At 44.7% G+C, this 14,281-nt stretch overlaps 1 protein-coding gene across 1 annotated transcript in view; it reads left to right on the forward strand.

Moving 5' to 3' along the window:
* Positions 1-14,281, forward strand: part of ANO2 (anoctamin 2) — a 337,924-nt gene that overhangs the window by 80,070 nt on the left and 243,573 nt on the right. Inside the window, exons 4-6 of the mRNA XM_012809303.1 lie at positions 2,601-2,752; positions 4,599-4,653; positions 7,328-7,379. Coding sequence (XP_012664757.1) covers positions 2,601-2,752; positions 4,599-4,653; positions 7,328-7,379 — 259 coding nt within the window. The remainder of the gene's footprint in view (positions 1-2,600; positions 2,753-4,598; positions 4,654-7,327; positions 7,380-14,281) is intronic.

Consider the following 14,281-nt stretch of genomic DNA (forward strand, 5'->3'; position numbering starts at 1 on the left):
ATTTTCCTATCTGGCTGATGTACATGGGTGCTATTCCCAATCCTTCAGATGGTTCTTTTTCTAGCTTTGGATAGTTTCCTTGCCTCTAAGGGGACCTTCTGCAGACCTCTGGGGTTCTCTGTGCAGCTGTCTCCTTTCAAGTACTACGCATACTAACTGCCTTGGTCTCCCAGACTTTCAGCTCTGTCTTCTCAATTCAGGGAATTTGCTGGACCCCACCTGTTTCCCCTTCCTCGCCTGAGGCAGTGAGCTGGAGCAAACACAGGGCTCACCTCCTCAGTTCCCTTTCTCCCAGGGATCACTGCCTTTTGTGCCCTGATGTCCGGTATCCTGTATTTTGCCTGGGTGTTCCAGGAGGGAGGGTAAATAGATCTCAGTTACTCCATCATAGTAGGCAGTAGAGGTTCCTGGGCTCTCTCCTCAGAGAATAAGAAACCGAGAGAGGAAGAGTGACTTGTCCAAAGTCACACATCTAGTTAGTGTCACAAGGACCAGGACTCAGGTCACTCCCTCAGTAAACATTATCCTGTCCTTACTGCATGTCGGGCACGCAGGGTGGAGTCTCTGAGATCTAGGAGTCCTCAGTCTGCTGGGGAGACAGACACATAAACTGAGAACTAGAGGCAGCTACATAAACTAAAACAAGTACAGCAAGGTACATTTTATGAAGTAAATGAATCATTACAGGGAGTGAGTGTGCAAGGAAGGCTTCCTGGGAAAGTTAGACTTGGAGCCTTATGGTGAAGGGGAGGCAAGAGTTATGCAGGTGGAAAAGGAGAGAGGAAGTCCCAGGAACGGGCAACACAAGCAAAGACATGGCGGCAGGAAGCAGGTCTCTTGCCCTCCACGGCCCAGTGTGCATGGTATTGCACCACAGGGACCCCTACATGCATTTTATTCGTGCCTGTTGCATGCGCCATAGAGGCCTGGCGTCTGAGAAATCTCTTTCCAGTGCAAGTCTGCTGTGGTATTTGAGAACATTTGTGTGGGGTCTTGTTCAGGGCTGTGGAGTATATGGTAGCCTGAGTTTTCCGGTGGGACTCTGGTCTTCCACACTTTGACACGATTCTGAAGGCAGATGCTGATGTCCCTGTCAGTGATTTGGAGCATCCTTCATCAAGAAATAGTCACCTTTATTTCAATTCCACGACTACTAAAGCATAGTACAGAGCCCGCTCTCTTTAGCCTGTTTTTCTAAGTGATCCCTATCAGAGCCATTCCCACAATGAGGCTCAGGAACTGCGTGGAGGTTCTCAGCTAACCAGAATGGCCCGTAAGGGATATGTTGTGACAGTGTGAGGAGGTCATCTTTCTGTCCCTGCCACTCTAGGTCCAGAGATGCTTGGGAAGTGAGCTCTTTGTATTGTAGTGATGAACATGTGTGAAGAAGAGGTTTGGCACAATGGTCGAGACCTTGATGGCAATGGAAATAATGTTGGAAGCTGCACCCGGTTTTCTCCCAGGTTAACTCCTAGCTCAGCAAATGAAGCAGTAGAGAAGTCCAGAAAACAGGCTTGGCCAGGGGATTCAAAACGCCATTGATTCTAAGCTTGTCTACACTATCTGTGTAAAGATATGTTCACCACATATCTTTAACACTAACACACACTGAGAGCTAGGCACACAGGGCACAGAGGAGATGCTTAATAAATGGTGTGTGATACTAGAAATAAACAATCTCCTTGTTTCAGAAAGTAGGCTTGCTCTTCTTCTCACACAACTGTATTCAGTTATCAAAACTCAGCTCTGAGTTTGTCATCGTTCATACCCTTTGCTGACAGCCATTGTTTTTGTGCAGCAGGGTCTTCACGCACTGGTTTCAGTGTGCCCCTCTGCCACCATCATCACTATTCCCCATCAGAACCCCTTGCTCCAAACACAGCAGCCCATTTAACCCTCCTCAAACCCAGCTTGAACTTTTCTGCTGTTTTGTTTGCCTGGAATTTCTTTGCCTCTGTCTGCCTTAGTCACCAAAATTTCTTATAAGATAATGTTAATAGAAATATGATTAAGACAAGATAAAGCATGCTTAGAAAATGAAATAATGGCCATCGCTGGAAGCATTCACATCTACTGCACAAGACTTTGCATCCACCAAGGTGACTGTAGGTGAACTGACCTGGAAAGATATCTATGATACATTGTTAAATGAGAAAAGCAACTTCTAATATCTGGTAAATGTACTTTTTTATGGCTTTGGTTTACGTTCCTGAACTGTGTTAATTTTGTAATTGAAATTAAATTATAATGCATAGGAAAAATGCTTAGAAGAAATAAACTGTGATTATGTTTTAGTTGTTAGACTAGAGAGGTTCTAGTTTTCATCTAGGGAGGTTCATAGTTATCTGCCTCTACTTATCATTATTTTCTTAAAGAACAACATGATAACAAAAAAGATGACCCTTCTATTAAGTCCATCTGAAATGCTGCTCCTGTCATGAAACATTTGTCTAATTCCCCAATTGGAAGTGCTACCTTCTTTCTTTGAACCCTGAAAGCACTTCGTATATCTTTTGTGGCATTTCTTAACTCTATCTTAGCGAGTATTTCAAGTATTCAAGTATGAAGACTTTTTAGACCTGTGACTTTGCGTTTCCTAGATGTACGAGATCAAAGCAGGAGGCAGCATTGCGAAGAAGTTCAACGCCATTCTGCAGAAGCTCAGCTCGCCTCTGCAGCCCAGAGTCCCGGAGCATAGCAACAACAAGATGAAGAATCTGTCTTACCCATTCTCCAGGGAGAAGATGTACCTGTGAGTGCTGAAGCTGCTGGGCAGGGATGTGAGAGGGGATGGGAAGGGAAACTGAATATCAGGTTTCCCATTCTGTGCCCCAGCTCTGGGGCTCACATGTGTGCCAAGTGGCTGGGAGAGGGAGGGATGCCGTAAAACAGCACCCCTGTTCTGTGACTCTGCTTCCCCAAGTGACATGGTCCCAAATAGCTCTGGGTGTTTGTCTGGGGGAGGGGAACCTACCATTTGGCCATTTTCTAGCAGCCTACTATGAACTTTGAAACTCTGTGAAAAAGTGGTCAGACTCCTGTTTGTCTCCTGTGGGAAAATCTTCCGCCTAATTCTCAGTCTCATGGGGTTTCAGCAGGATGCAATAAGCCAGAGAGAAGGTGGGTGAGGCTTCTGGATTTCTGTATTCCCAGCCTACTCACGCACTTATTGACTCTGAGGAGACCCTCCACCCCACCCAGTCCAGGAGGAGGGAATAAAAGCTCCTCACAGGAATGGCCATTTGGGAAACATCTGGAAGGGGGAGCCATTCCAGGAAGTGGGAGATGCAGCAGCTGAGCATTAACCCTGCTCTAGGAACTAATGAGAGAAGCAACTGTCAGGAGTGATAAGAGAGCCAGAGAAGGGAAGGAGTAGGAAAGCAGAGGAGGCGGAAGGAGCCGCCCTTTGTAGGAGGTGGGTGTCATGGAGCAGTGTTTCTGCTGTTTGTGGGAGAATATCTCCACCTGTCTTTGCCAGGTGAGATTCCAGATGCACGTACATGCTGCTGCTTTTGCACATGTTCATCCTGTCATTGAATCCCATGCTTCTCCTTTGAGAGGTGGCCAGCCAGATCTAACAAGCTTTCTATTAGAGAGAGGAAACCAGGTCAAAGGCCATACAACCTAAGTGGCTGACTGGGGCTGGCATGGTGGCCATGGCCTGCTCCTTCTGGACCCGGTGCTGCTTCCTTATACCCCCTCCCTGGGCCTTTGTTCATGCCCTGCTGGAGTCTGCACAGTCACCTCCCAGGTGTCTCCATTTCTTCACTGTGCTGTCCTTTAGGACCAGCGTATGGGCATCTTCCTTTTGAAGAATATTGTGTCCTTCCCAACCAGAAGTGTGCTCTCTACCCTCTTATGAGTTTTCATAGCAATGGTCTGACATTGCCATGTTCTACTCTACATCAATTACTTGGACATCCCAACTCAGTGACTGGGGGCTCCTGGGAACTGGGAGTATGTTCCCATCCTTTAGTGTAGCACGCTAAGCATGGCAGACATGCCCTGGGTGCTTTTGTTGAGTGCAAGTTCAAGGTGTGAAATTAAAAACAGAACACAAGTCTTTCATAATTAGAAATTTGCCATCTCATGGATGAGAACACAGTGATAACATTAAATGCAATTTTGAAAATATAAAGAACTATAATCCCAACACCCTGAAACTGTACTTTTTTTTTTTTTGGTAGTTTTTATTGTCTTTGTCCATGAACATTCATACTTTCAATTTGAAAACTTATCATAGTAGAATATTTTTCTTTCATGGTATAATCTTTTTTTATATACAGAGTTTAATAATTATGACTTTTTACTGGCTGCATGATAATCTAGTCTACTGATGTAGAAATTACATCTTCGCTACATAATTTTTATGGTAAATAACTCTGTAATGAATATTTATATGTATGCCACTTCTTTTCTTCCGTTGAATTTATTCCCTGAGATACATTCCTGTGCTCCATTTTCAGAATTACTGTGTCAAAAAGAGCACAAGTATTGTGAGTGTGTGCACACCTCACACGTCTTGCCATGTTGCTTTCTAAAGCTGTGGGGCTGGGGCAGGGAGATGAGTTTACCATCTGCTGTCTTGGTGTCTCTAGGTACAACATCCAGGAAAAGGACACCTTCTTTGATAATGCCACCCGAAGCCGCATCGTAAGTACAGGGATGTGCCATGTTAGGCAAGTGGTGGGGAGAAAGGCTGAGTACCCAGGAGGCAGGGCATTCTCTTACCCTCCCTATAACCTCAAATCATTATTTGCTTGGTGTTGCCTAGCAACTAAGTACCCTAGAGTGTCCCTGGCCCAGCAGCAAAAGAAATAGCAAACAACCTTTTGTGGGGGGGGACATAACCACAAGAAGGACTCTACCTAACAAAATCAAATATTTTGACCTGGTTGTTTGTACCCTCACATTAACCTGAAATAGATTTACTTAAAAACAAAACAAAACAAAACAAAACAAAACAAGAAATAGCAAACCACTGGCCTCACTTTCCATATGAAAGGAGCATCTTCTCTTTATGCTTCTCCACTGAAGTCCTCCTTAGAATCAGAAAAACAGGGCATGTCAGAGCTGGTGGGGGACTTTAGCTAGGTGTCTTTTTGGTTTACAGTTGAGGAAACTGACATTCTGAGAAGCACTTTGAACAAAAACATCATATAGATTGTTGGGGTCAGAGCAAGGATGAGAGAACCAGTCCGTCTGATTGCAGGGCCACTGTGTTTCTTCCTGCATTTCCCTTTCTTTCAACCCTAACGACAAGGGGTCATGCGAATTTATCTCACAGGAAATGCTAGAGTTAAACAGTTTGTCCGAGAATAAAATTCCTGGCCCATTCAACAGAAAGCCAACATTCACCACTGAAGCCCATCTTTTATGGTTGCTTTGCCTTTTATGTCAAGTGTTGATAATAAAAATCTGTCTGTGGCCCGCGTCCCTGTGGCCCAAGCTGAGCTACAGGTCTTCATTCACTGACCATGCCCTAGGGGTCACTCGGCCTAGGAGTGGAGGAGAGAAAGGGTGCCCAAGGAATGCTAGAGACTTACTCAGGCCCACATGGGAGCATGGAAGTGTGTTTCCATTGATACCCAGGAAAGAACTTCTATTCTCAAAGGAGAAATAAGGGTTAGATACCCCGAAGGCCCCCCAGCCATTGGGGTGACTAGAAAGGATAAGAAGGAAAAGAAGGGGCAGGTGACCAGAGAAAGCTATAGAATGTTTCCCAAGGACACTGAAAACGTGGCCTTAACTCTTGCATGAAGGATGGGCGAGAAAATATCTCAGGTCCCTTAGCCTGTTTCAGGAAGGTTTAAAATGGGCATATGATTTCTTTTTCCCTCCTACGGAGAAAGGTGTAAATGTCTCATTTTCTTAATTGATGCTATTACAAGCCAATTAAATCTCACTGTTGCCTGGGTCCCTCCACTATGGGGGAGTTATAGGGTGTTGTGGAGATTACCCGATAATTGCGAAGTGCTTGTAAAATAATAGAATGCCATATAAATGCTGTTCCTAATTATTATTGCTGTCGAATTACTGCACTGTATTATGAGCAGAATTAAACACTCTTGCCCCCATTCTGCTGGAAGTTATTATTTACCACTCCCTCTAGGTCTGTGGCTGGCATACTTGAGTGTAAATAGACATGAGTAACACATCTAGCATTCATCTCTCCTTCTGGAAGCTTCTCCTTTCCCCTCCTACCCTTTCCTCAGGCCCCCTGACTATGAGAAGGGGGATAAAGAGCCCTGAGTTTTGTCCTGAGGTCTACTCTGCCCTGGGTTTTTGTCAGAAGACCTCACCCACATCTGCACATGTCTTTCCTGTGCCCAATTCTTTATTGGTGCCTGAGCAGCCCAGCTGTTTGTCACAAAGCAGACTCCAGTGCTGGACATCTCTGCATGGCCCAGGACAGGCTTAGGACCCACTAGGTCACTAGTTGGCCAGTAGGTTCACACCGACCCACTGATGTCTGTGATTTTTCTGCAGGGAACACCCCTCTCCTCCCATGTGAGGGACAGGGTCTACTGCAAGCCCCATAGCCCAGGGTTCTGTGGGCTTCTTCAGGCATACAACGCCCCGGAGTGGGCAGCCCTGTGTGCGCATGTCTGTGTTCTAAGACAGGAGTCTGGGAAGTTGTGCTCTGGCTAGAGAGGCATGAGGCACTCAGGAAAAGGAGCAGAGAATGATAATACCAGTGACCACACATTCGTAGCCCCCTTTCTCTTGACAGTACATTTTTCTGTGCTTTGTTCTGTTGGCCCTTTGATGCGGCTGTGTGTGCTACTTCTGCCAGGAGGCAGAAGCAGGGTCCCCAGAGCTTGCTCAGGACCCCTCTGCATCTGCCCCCTACATAACTGTGCTGTCCCTGCTACCACCAGGCTTTCTGGGTCAGCATATGCTCCAGGCTGGTGGAGGAGGCATACCCTCTTCACTCTCACCAGGTCCCTGCTAGAGAGTACCCTTCCCTCCCAGGGGACCCCCATTGGGAGGGAAGCCGGCATTCTGTCCGCTGCCCCACCAGGCTGGGCACTTCCTTCCTGGTCCTCAAGAGGGCCATATGGTCCCAGGCTGGCCCCCTGCTCTTACCTCCTACAACTGCCATCCATTCAGAGCCTTTCATTTATTTATTTTTCTAGGGTGGGGTGGGGGGTGGTGGCGGGATGTGTGTGAGGGGTGAGATTCTTTGTTTCCTCAAAGTCCTCAAGTCTGAGCGGGTTTGACATGCTGTTGGTGAGCTCAGCTGGGCACTCGCTTGGCTTCCCGGTCTCCAGCGGCGATGCCTGGCGGGCAAGGCGTCCTCAGCTCTGCTGTCGTCCTCTTTCAGGTGCACGAGATTCTGAAGCGCACAGCCTGCTCCCGAGCCAACAACACGATGGGTAAGGACCCCTTCCCCACCCGCGGGCGGGACGCTGGCAGGGCAGGGCGCCAAGGGGCCTGAGCCGCTGCTCTCTCAACAGCTCCCAACAAACGCACGCCCCCCGCGGGGAGGAGGAGGCTGCTCCAGCTTAGGCTGAGAAGCACTGCGCGCAGGGGCAGTGGGTGTGGCCTTGCTCCCTGGAGCTCCCAGGCTGCTGTCCCTGCTCCCAGACCTTCACCCCAGGCCTTGGGTCCTCTCCGTTCCCTGAACTGCCTTTGTCCTGATAATGCAGCTGCTGCTCTCTTTTTCACCATCTCTGGTAGTTTTTAATAATCACATGGCGAGTTTTTAGTTATTTTTTATTTTTAAAGAAGAAAAGCCTCTTACAGATCTATTAGTCCATTTTTCCTCACTTCACGCATGAGGAAATGAACCCCCAGAGGGGGTGAACTACTTGTCCAACGGTAGAGTCTGAATGTGCTTCTCCTAAGTTCAGCGTCCTTATCTCCGTGGGGGGGCTGAATGTGTTTGCCTTGAGGTTTGTTTCTTAAATAGAAGGGTACTTGTCTTTAAAGCAGGACCTCAGCACTTGAGAGCTTGCAGTGTGAGGCAGGCAGGTGCCAGATACTGACCCAGTGTGTAGAAGATGTATGTGACGGCAGAGGTGAGAATGGCCACTGTGCCCACACCCCATGAGGTTGCTCTTTGGAAAAACGTGCCCAAACATAGGAGCGCTCACATACACTGCACAGGAAACACTCTTATGGAGAAACGGTTTTTGAAACCTTTGGGAGGACCACCTTCCGAATACACTCTGGGAAGCAAATCTTTGGCTTTTGAGGCAGCTTTGAGTTGAAGAGTCCAAGGTGGTTTAGACTCAAGTCTAGTGAATGGAAGAGACAAGCTGAGGACAAAGGTGACAACAGCAGCTGCTGATGCCCATGAGGGGAGCATCAGGGGCCACTATTCCATGCTTATGTTTGCATTGGTAATACTCTCCTTTTACTGAATTCCACATAACACTCCAAGTTTTAAGAACCAAATCTTCCATGCTATGGTATTTGTCTGGCGCTCGGTGCTGTGAGGCAAGGACCAGAGAGCGAGGGAGGTCACTGGCCCAGCTTGAGCCCACCAAAATGGACTGGTGCCCTCTCCCAGCAGCCAGTCTGTCTCAAGGAATCTAGAGATTTTAGTATGTATTTTGTATTTTCTTGGAATCTCACCTGAATTTCTTCAATTTATCCTCACTTCTTGCCCAACCCACTTCTCAATTCCTTTAATCTGAATTTCACTCTCTCATACTTCTTCTAGTTTGACTGAAATTGTTTCCTCCAATATCATGGGTGACTTCTTACTCCCCATATTTCAATGGCCTTTTTCTCAGTCTTCATCCTCCTTAATTTCCTCCATCCTTCCTGCCCTTTACTAAGCTTCTGTCTGCTGATAATTGACATTCAAGCAGGTGCTGCCGTTTCTGCCTTCTGGACCGCTCTTCCTTGGATTCCTCTTCCTCCCTCCACATTTTAGCTGTTACCTTCTCCAGGTTCCTTTAGCCTTTCTATTTTCTCCTGGTTTCTCTCTACAGATGACTTGCAGCCATCTACTTTTATTCCTTATTCTCTTGGTTCCTGCCCAGCGTTTCCAACTGCTGGATGGACAACTCCACTTAGATGTTCAGGACCTCAAAATCAATATGTCCACTCCCCCTCTTTCTCTCTCACGCCCTCCACTGCTCTTCCTGTTACTATAACCCCTGTCCTCTCTCTTTTTGCTCATGTTGCTCCCTTTGCCTGAATGTCCTGCCTGTGTCCTTCCCCAGTCTCACCCATGCCCATCTCCAGATCAAACATCACTGTCCTCCAGGTGTTCCCTCAACTCCCTCTCCTTGGCAAACTCGATCTCATTTTTTCGCTTATTACCTATGCCCAAGGCTTAGACTCCTAAGACTCCTTTAGATGTGTCTGCATCATATTTTATGCCCCAATGCACCCAGCTGTCTGCCTTACACATTCTACTCAGTGGATTTGATTTAGAGAATTAATTTAAAAATATCTAGCCTGTTAGTCCCACAGAAGTTGCCAGTTCCTGACTACACGTGTCCCTGGACAAGTGACTTAACTTCCCTGCATCTCACTTTCCTTTTATATAACATGGGGATAATAATATCTATCTTGCAGAGTTTTTATAAAGATTAAATATGCAACTGTTAGCTTGTTTTGTAAACTGGAAAGTCCCTATGAACTGAAGTTTATTTTAGGGGAGTCTCCATGTTGCTTTAATACTGAAGATTTTCTTGTTTGTTTCTGTTTTTTTTTTTAAACTGAAAATTTTTATCCTGTGAGGATCTGAGGAATTTTGGTTGTGTGTGATGTCTCAAAGTCAAACATCACTGGGATTTTGTTGCTGAGTGCTTCAGAAATTTGTCTTTCCTTTTTGACTTTAAAAAACATATATTGAGCTCCTGCTATGTGTCAAATGATGTTGTGAAAAGCAAGGGATGCCAGGATTAATTGAACTAATTACTACCCTTGAGCGGCTCTCAGGTTAGCCATACAGACAGACCTGTCACAGGCGATCGTGAGGTGATGTGGCAGGTGCTGTACCAGAGACACACATGCAGTGTAGTGGGAGCACAGAGGAGGAAGCAATTAATGTCACTGTACACATCCAAGGGCCAATGTAAATTATTTGTTAATAATATTGGTCTCATAGCACCCAGAGAAAGTAGGTATGTCAGGAATGATCGTCCCTAGTTCTAAAGAGGATAAATGACTTGTTCAGGGTCATATGTTGAGTTGGAATTGTCAGAACTGGGTCTAGAACTTAGGTACTCTTTTTCCAATCCTATTTCCACTATAAACTAGGAGCAGAGTTCAGCTCAATCCTTAAACTCTGTTAATTTCACAGTAGCTGCTGATGACTTACTAACTTTGTAACCAGGGTTGCGGAACTGAACTTCTCTTCTTCTCAGCAGAGGAGAAAACCACGGCCAGTTTGCTAGGGGTTTCATGTCTGCCTACGAAAACCAAATCCCCTGTAAGCATTTTGGCCAACTTACCAATCTTACTTAGAAGATCAAAAAGGATGAGGAATGTGATAACTCAAGATAATAGAGACCTTGGAGCCCACGGGGTAAATTTAGATTTTATTGCCCTTCTCTCTGGTTTTATAAGGGGTGGAGGGGAGGCACAAATGGCTAGAATTGGCTTAGATTCCTCCAGAGGGTTGTTGCTTCCTAAAAAGAAGAGGAAAAGGGAGAATAGGACTGTATGTGGAGCTATAGGATTTTCATTGATCCTTCATAACTCTTAGAATTGCCTTTTATATATGGTCATTACTTTTGTGGCCAAATTACAAAGCTTCATTTCTTTTTTCATCATATCCAATTCAAAAATTAGAATATGGAAAAGATCATAAAGATAATCATATTTTAGAAATATATCCATTTATCTAGCATTATCACTTTTTTCTTTGTAGACAATACATTTTTTATTGAATTCCTACTTGTGCAAAACATTAACCTACATAGAAGTGGTGTGTATTGATTTATTTATACTCCTGCCTTGTTCCACAGAATTCTGAGGTGGCATACAAGAAAAGCAATGTAACATAAATAGTAAATTAAAAAATAAGAACCAGGAAAAACGCAAATTAAAATAGAATGTCAAAACTAGGAGGAAAAACTAGAATACAAATATTCAAACCATAAGGTCCTCTAGTTTCCACAGTTGAGCTGCAAATTTAACTTTGACCCAAGTGAAAGGGGAACACGGTCAGTGTGTAACTCTGCCTGTCTACAGCAGCTACTTCCGTACATGTCTTTTTAAAATCTATCACACAATTCCCTGCTTCTTATGTAGAACATATCTGCATATAAACGGGTATGTAAATTTTTCTGGATGGTTCAAGATCATTATTATGAACACAAGGTTTTTTATGTTCTCTGGAGGACTGTTAGAATAGCATTCAGATTGCTTTCTCCACACTGCTCTGATTTCTTGAATTTTTGACTCTGGTAACCTCCTTCCCTGAGTTTTACTATTTTGGTTTTGCGTTTGCAGTTTTGGAGACATAAAACCAAGCTCATTAGAATTTTGGGAAAAAGAGGGTGTGGAAGGAAGGTCTGAAGGATTCTGCTGTGGATAAGGTGTGACACGTTCAGGAATGAGTTTTATGAGATCTGGGTTAGCTATTCATAGATATCGTTTCTCTCTTTCAAGTTTTCTGTTGTGAGAGCTGAGATTACCAGAGAGGAGATCTCTCTACAACCAAGGTATTAACTGTAACCAAAATAATAAGGTCCCCTCGCATGTGTATGGTTGTATGCTTTTCAAAACACTTTTGTGCTCATTATCCCATTTGATCTTTTAAACTACCATTCAAAGCAGCCTCAGCAGATATTAACCAATTTCACAACACAGAGATTAACTGGTATTCCTACAGTGAAAGATTTAGAACCAGATTTATAATCATATTTTAGAAATATATCCTAAATCTATTATATAAGAATCCAAGTTAGGTTTCTTGGCTCTTTTTCATTGCTGTTTAAATCAAGCAAGTAATAGATGGATGAAATTATTGGGAAAGGTTTCCTGGAGAGGTGGAAGCTGAGCTCTTCCCAATGTCAGATCCATTCATTCATTCAACAAATAGTTCCTGAGCACCCACTGTGCGCCGTTCATATTGTAGAAATGGAGAATAGAGTATCAAACTGACATGACACCAGATTTTCTGTATCAGAATCTTTCGAGAAAAGGCCCTAGATCTGCATTTCTAACAAGATACTCAGGTGATTCCTAGTACTCTAAAGTGAGCTAACAGAAAAAGATTATGATAAAAATAAAGATAGGGTGGGCTGCTGTGGGCTTTTTGATTGACTTACACGTGAAAATGTAGAGTAGTGCAGAGAACTCTGCCCCTTGGGGATTTGACTCTTGGTGTTCTCAAGGATAACCAGGTCTGTCTGTGAAGGGTGAGATTTTTGGTTATTTTTCTAGTATTGTCGTCTGAACATTCAGCATTCATCTCCTTTTTAATGCTGTAGCCAGCAGCGGGTTTCTTAGACTTTTCCTCACTCCTGCCTTCCTTCCTCCATCTTTCCTTGCTCCTCCTATTCCCTCCCTCCCTCCATTTTTCACTGTCTCCCCCCACTTCTTTTGAGGGTGTTTAAAATTAGTTTAAAAGACAATCAAACTGAACTGACCTTGAAAAAGTGTAGTTGGACTGACATTTAGGGATGGTCTAAGTTTTAACTTTTTAGGATTCTTCTGTAACCTCAGGAGGGACAACTCAATCATTCCCTCTCCTATACCCATGGAAGCAGGGAACAAGGGACTACTGTCCACAATATTCAGACTCTGAAAATATTTGTGAATTTGGGTTCTGCACGGTGGCGGAAGCCTGTGAGTGATCGTAAACTCCATTCAGCCCGTGATGCCTCTTTAATCAATGTCATGTTTCCTGAGGTCAGCTGTCAGGGTCCTGGAAGTTTACTCTATCACTGAATGATTTAAAGTGCACTTTGCCATGGAAAGAAACCCAAGCCTCCTTGACCATATCAGAGTAAGACAAGCACCTTTCTTGCTCCTTCATATGGAAGTTATTATTGCTTTTTCATGGACAGAAAATTACAGATTGATGGAGCTACATTTTCATGGACATTTTGGTGTCACAGCATTTAAAAAAATGTATGCTTTGGGCTTCTCTCCTCTCCACTCAGGAGACGATGTCTTAATTATTTTGACCGAAGCCAGACCATGTTGTGTGTTGTAAACATCTGGTTTATCATTCATCTAGCTGAACTGGTTTATATTTTGTTAGAAGAAAAGGCTTGGGATTAAAGGCATTTAAGTAATTAAGCACACGTCAAGACAATTTGGTGATGGGTAAATATAGTCTCTGTTAAACGCACCGTCTGGGGGCTCTGTTTTAGATTTACGTCCGGCTGGAGTGCAGGATGAAAGCACAACGCCCGGCGGACTGGGCCCTGTTCTGGGGGGAGGAATCAAAACCAAATGGGTTTTTAGGAGTACAGCACCATTTCTCTAAGTACCTGTCCCGGTGGATAAAAGTTTCCTTTGAGTTTGGCCTGAGGGAATAGTGCTGTTGTCCCTGTCACCCAGCAGTACTTGCAGGTTTAATGAGACTCTCTTTGGGAGGCAGACCATAAACCTCTGTGCTTGGGTTGTTCCTTTGTGTCCAGGAAACCAGAGATGTGTCTGAAGCTAAATGCTGGGGCTTGGGCTTTATACAATGAGTTTGTGTTTTCAGGCACCTGAGCTGGGGCCTGAGCCCACCCTGGTCATATTTCTTGGCCCTCACCCCCAGGGACACATAGGGACAGTGATGTTTGGCCTGAGTGTATCAGGCTGTATGGAGGTATGTCTGTGTTGGGCAGTGAGTAAGCAGGAGGCTTTTCTTCTGTTCTAAGCAACAGGCATGAAGTAGTTGGTGATTTGAAGGAGAGATGGGTACGGAGATTTGGGGAATCAGTGAGGGGTGCTCAGGGGCCATGCATCATTTGAGCGGAGACATTGGGGCAACAGGGAAAGGAAAATGTCCTTGGTGTTTCCTCCTTGTCCCTGGCCCCCATTCCGGGAATCACAAGACAAGAGTTTGGGTCTCTCTCTCTCTCCCCCTGGGTCTAGACCAGAGAGGAAAGAATATAGACGTAATCCTGAAGAAGAAAGCTTTGCCATTACGGCCAGATGGATGGTGCATGATGGAACCAATTAGCCCATTTTTGCTGAAAAGAAAGAAAAAAAAATCAGAATTTCAATTTTCAAAGCAGGGATTCTTTAAAAAACGTTTGATTATTTTCTTCTTCTTTCAAACTGATTTCCATGCTTGTTTGGGGGTAGAATCTTGGTTTCTGAAGTCTGTGGGTGAACCAAGAGCCCAAAGTGGTCCCCATCCTTGGGC

The sequence above is a fragment of the Otolemur garnettii genome, unplaced genomic scaffold (assembly GCF_000181295.1).
Source record: "Otolemur garnettii isolate 467f Iridium unplaced genomic scaffold, OtoGar3 scaffold00104, whole genome shotgun sequence".
Taxonomy (NCBI): Eukaryota; Metazoa; Chordata; class Mammalia; order Primates; family Galagidae; genus Otolemur; species Otolemur garnettii.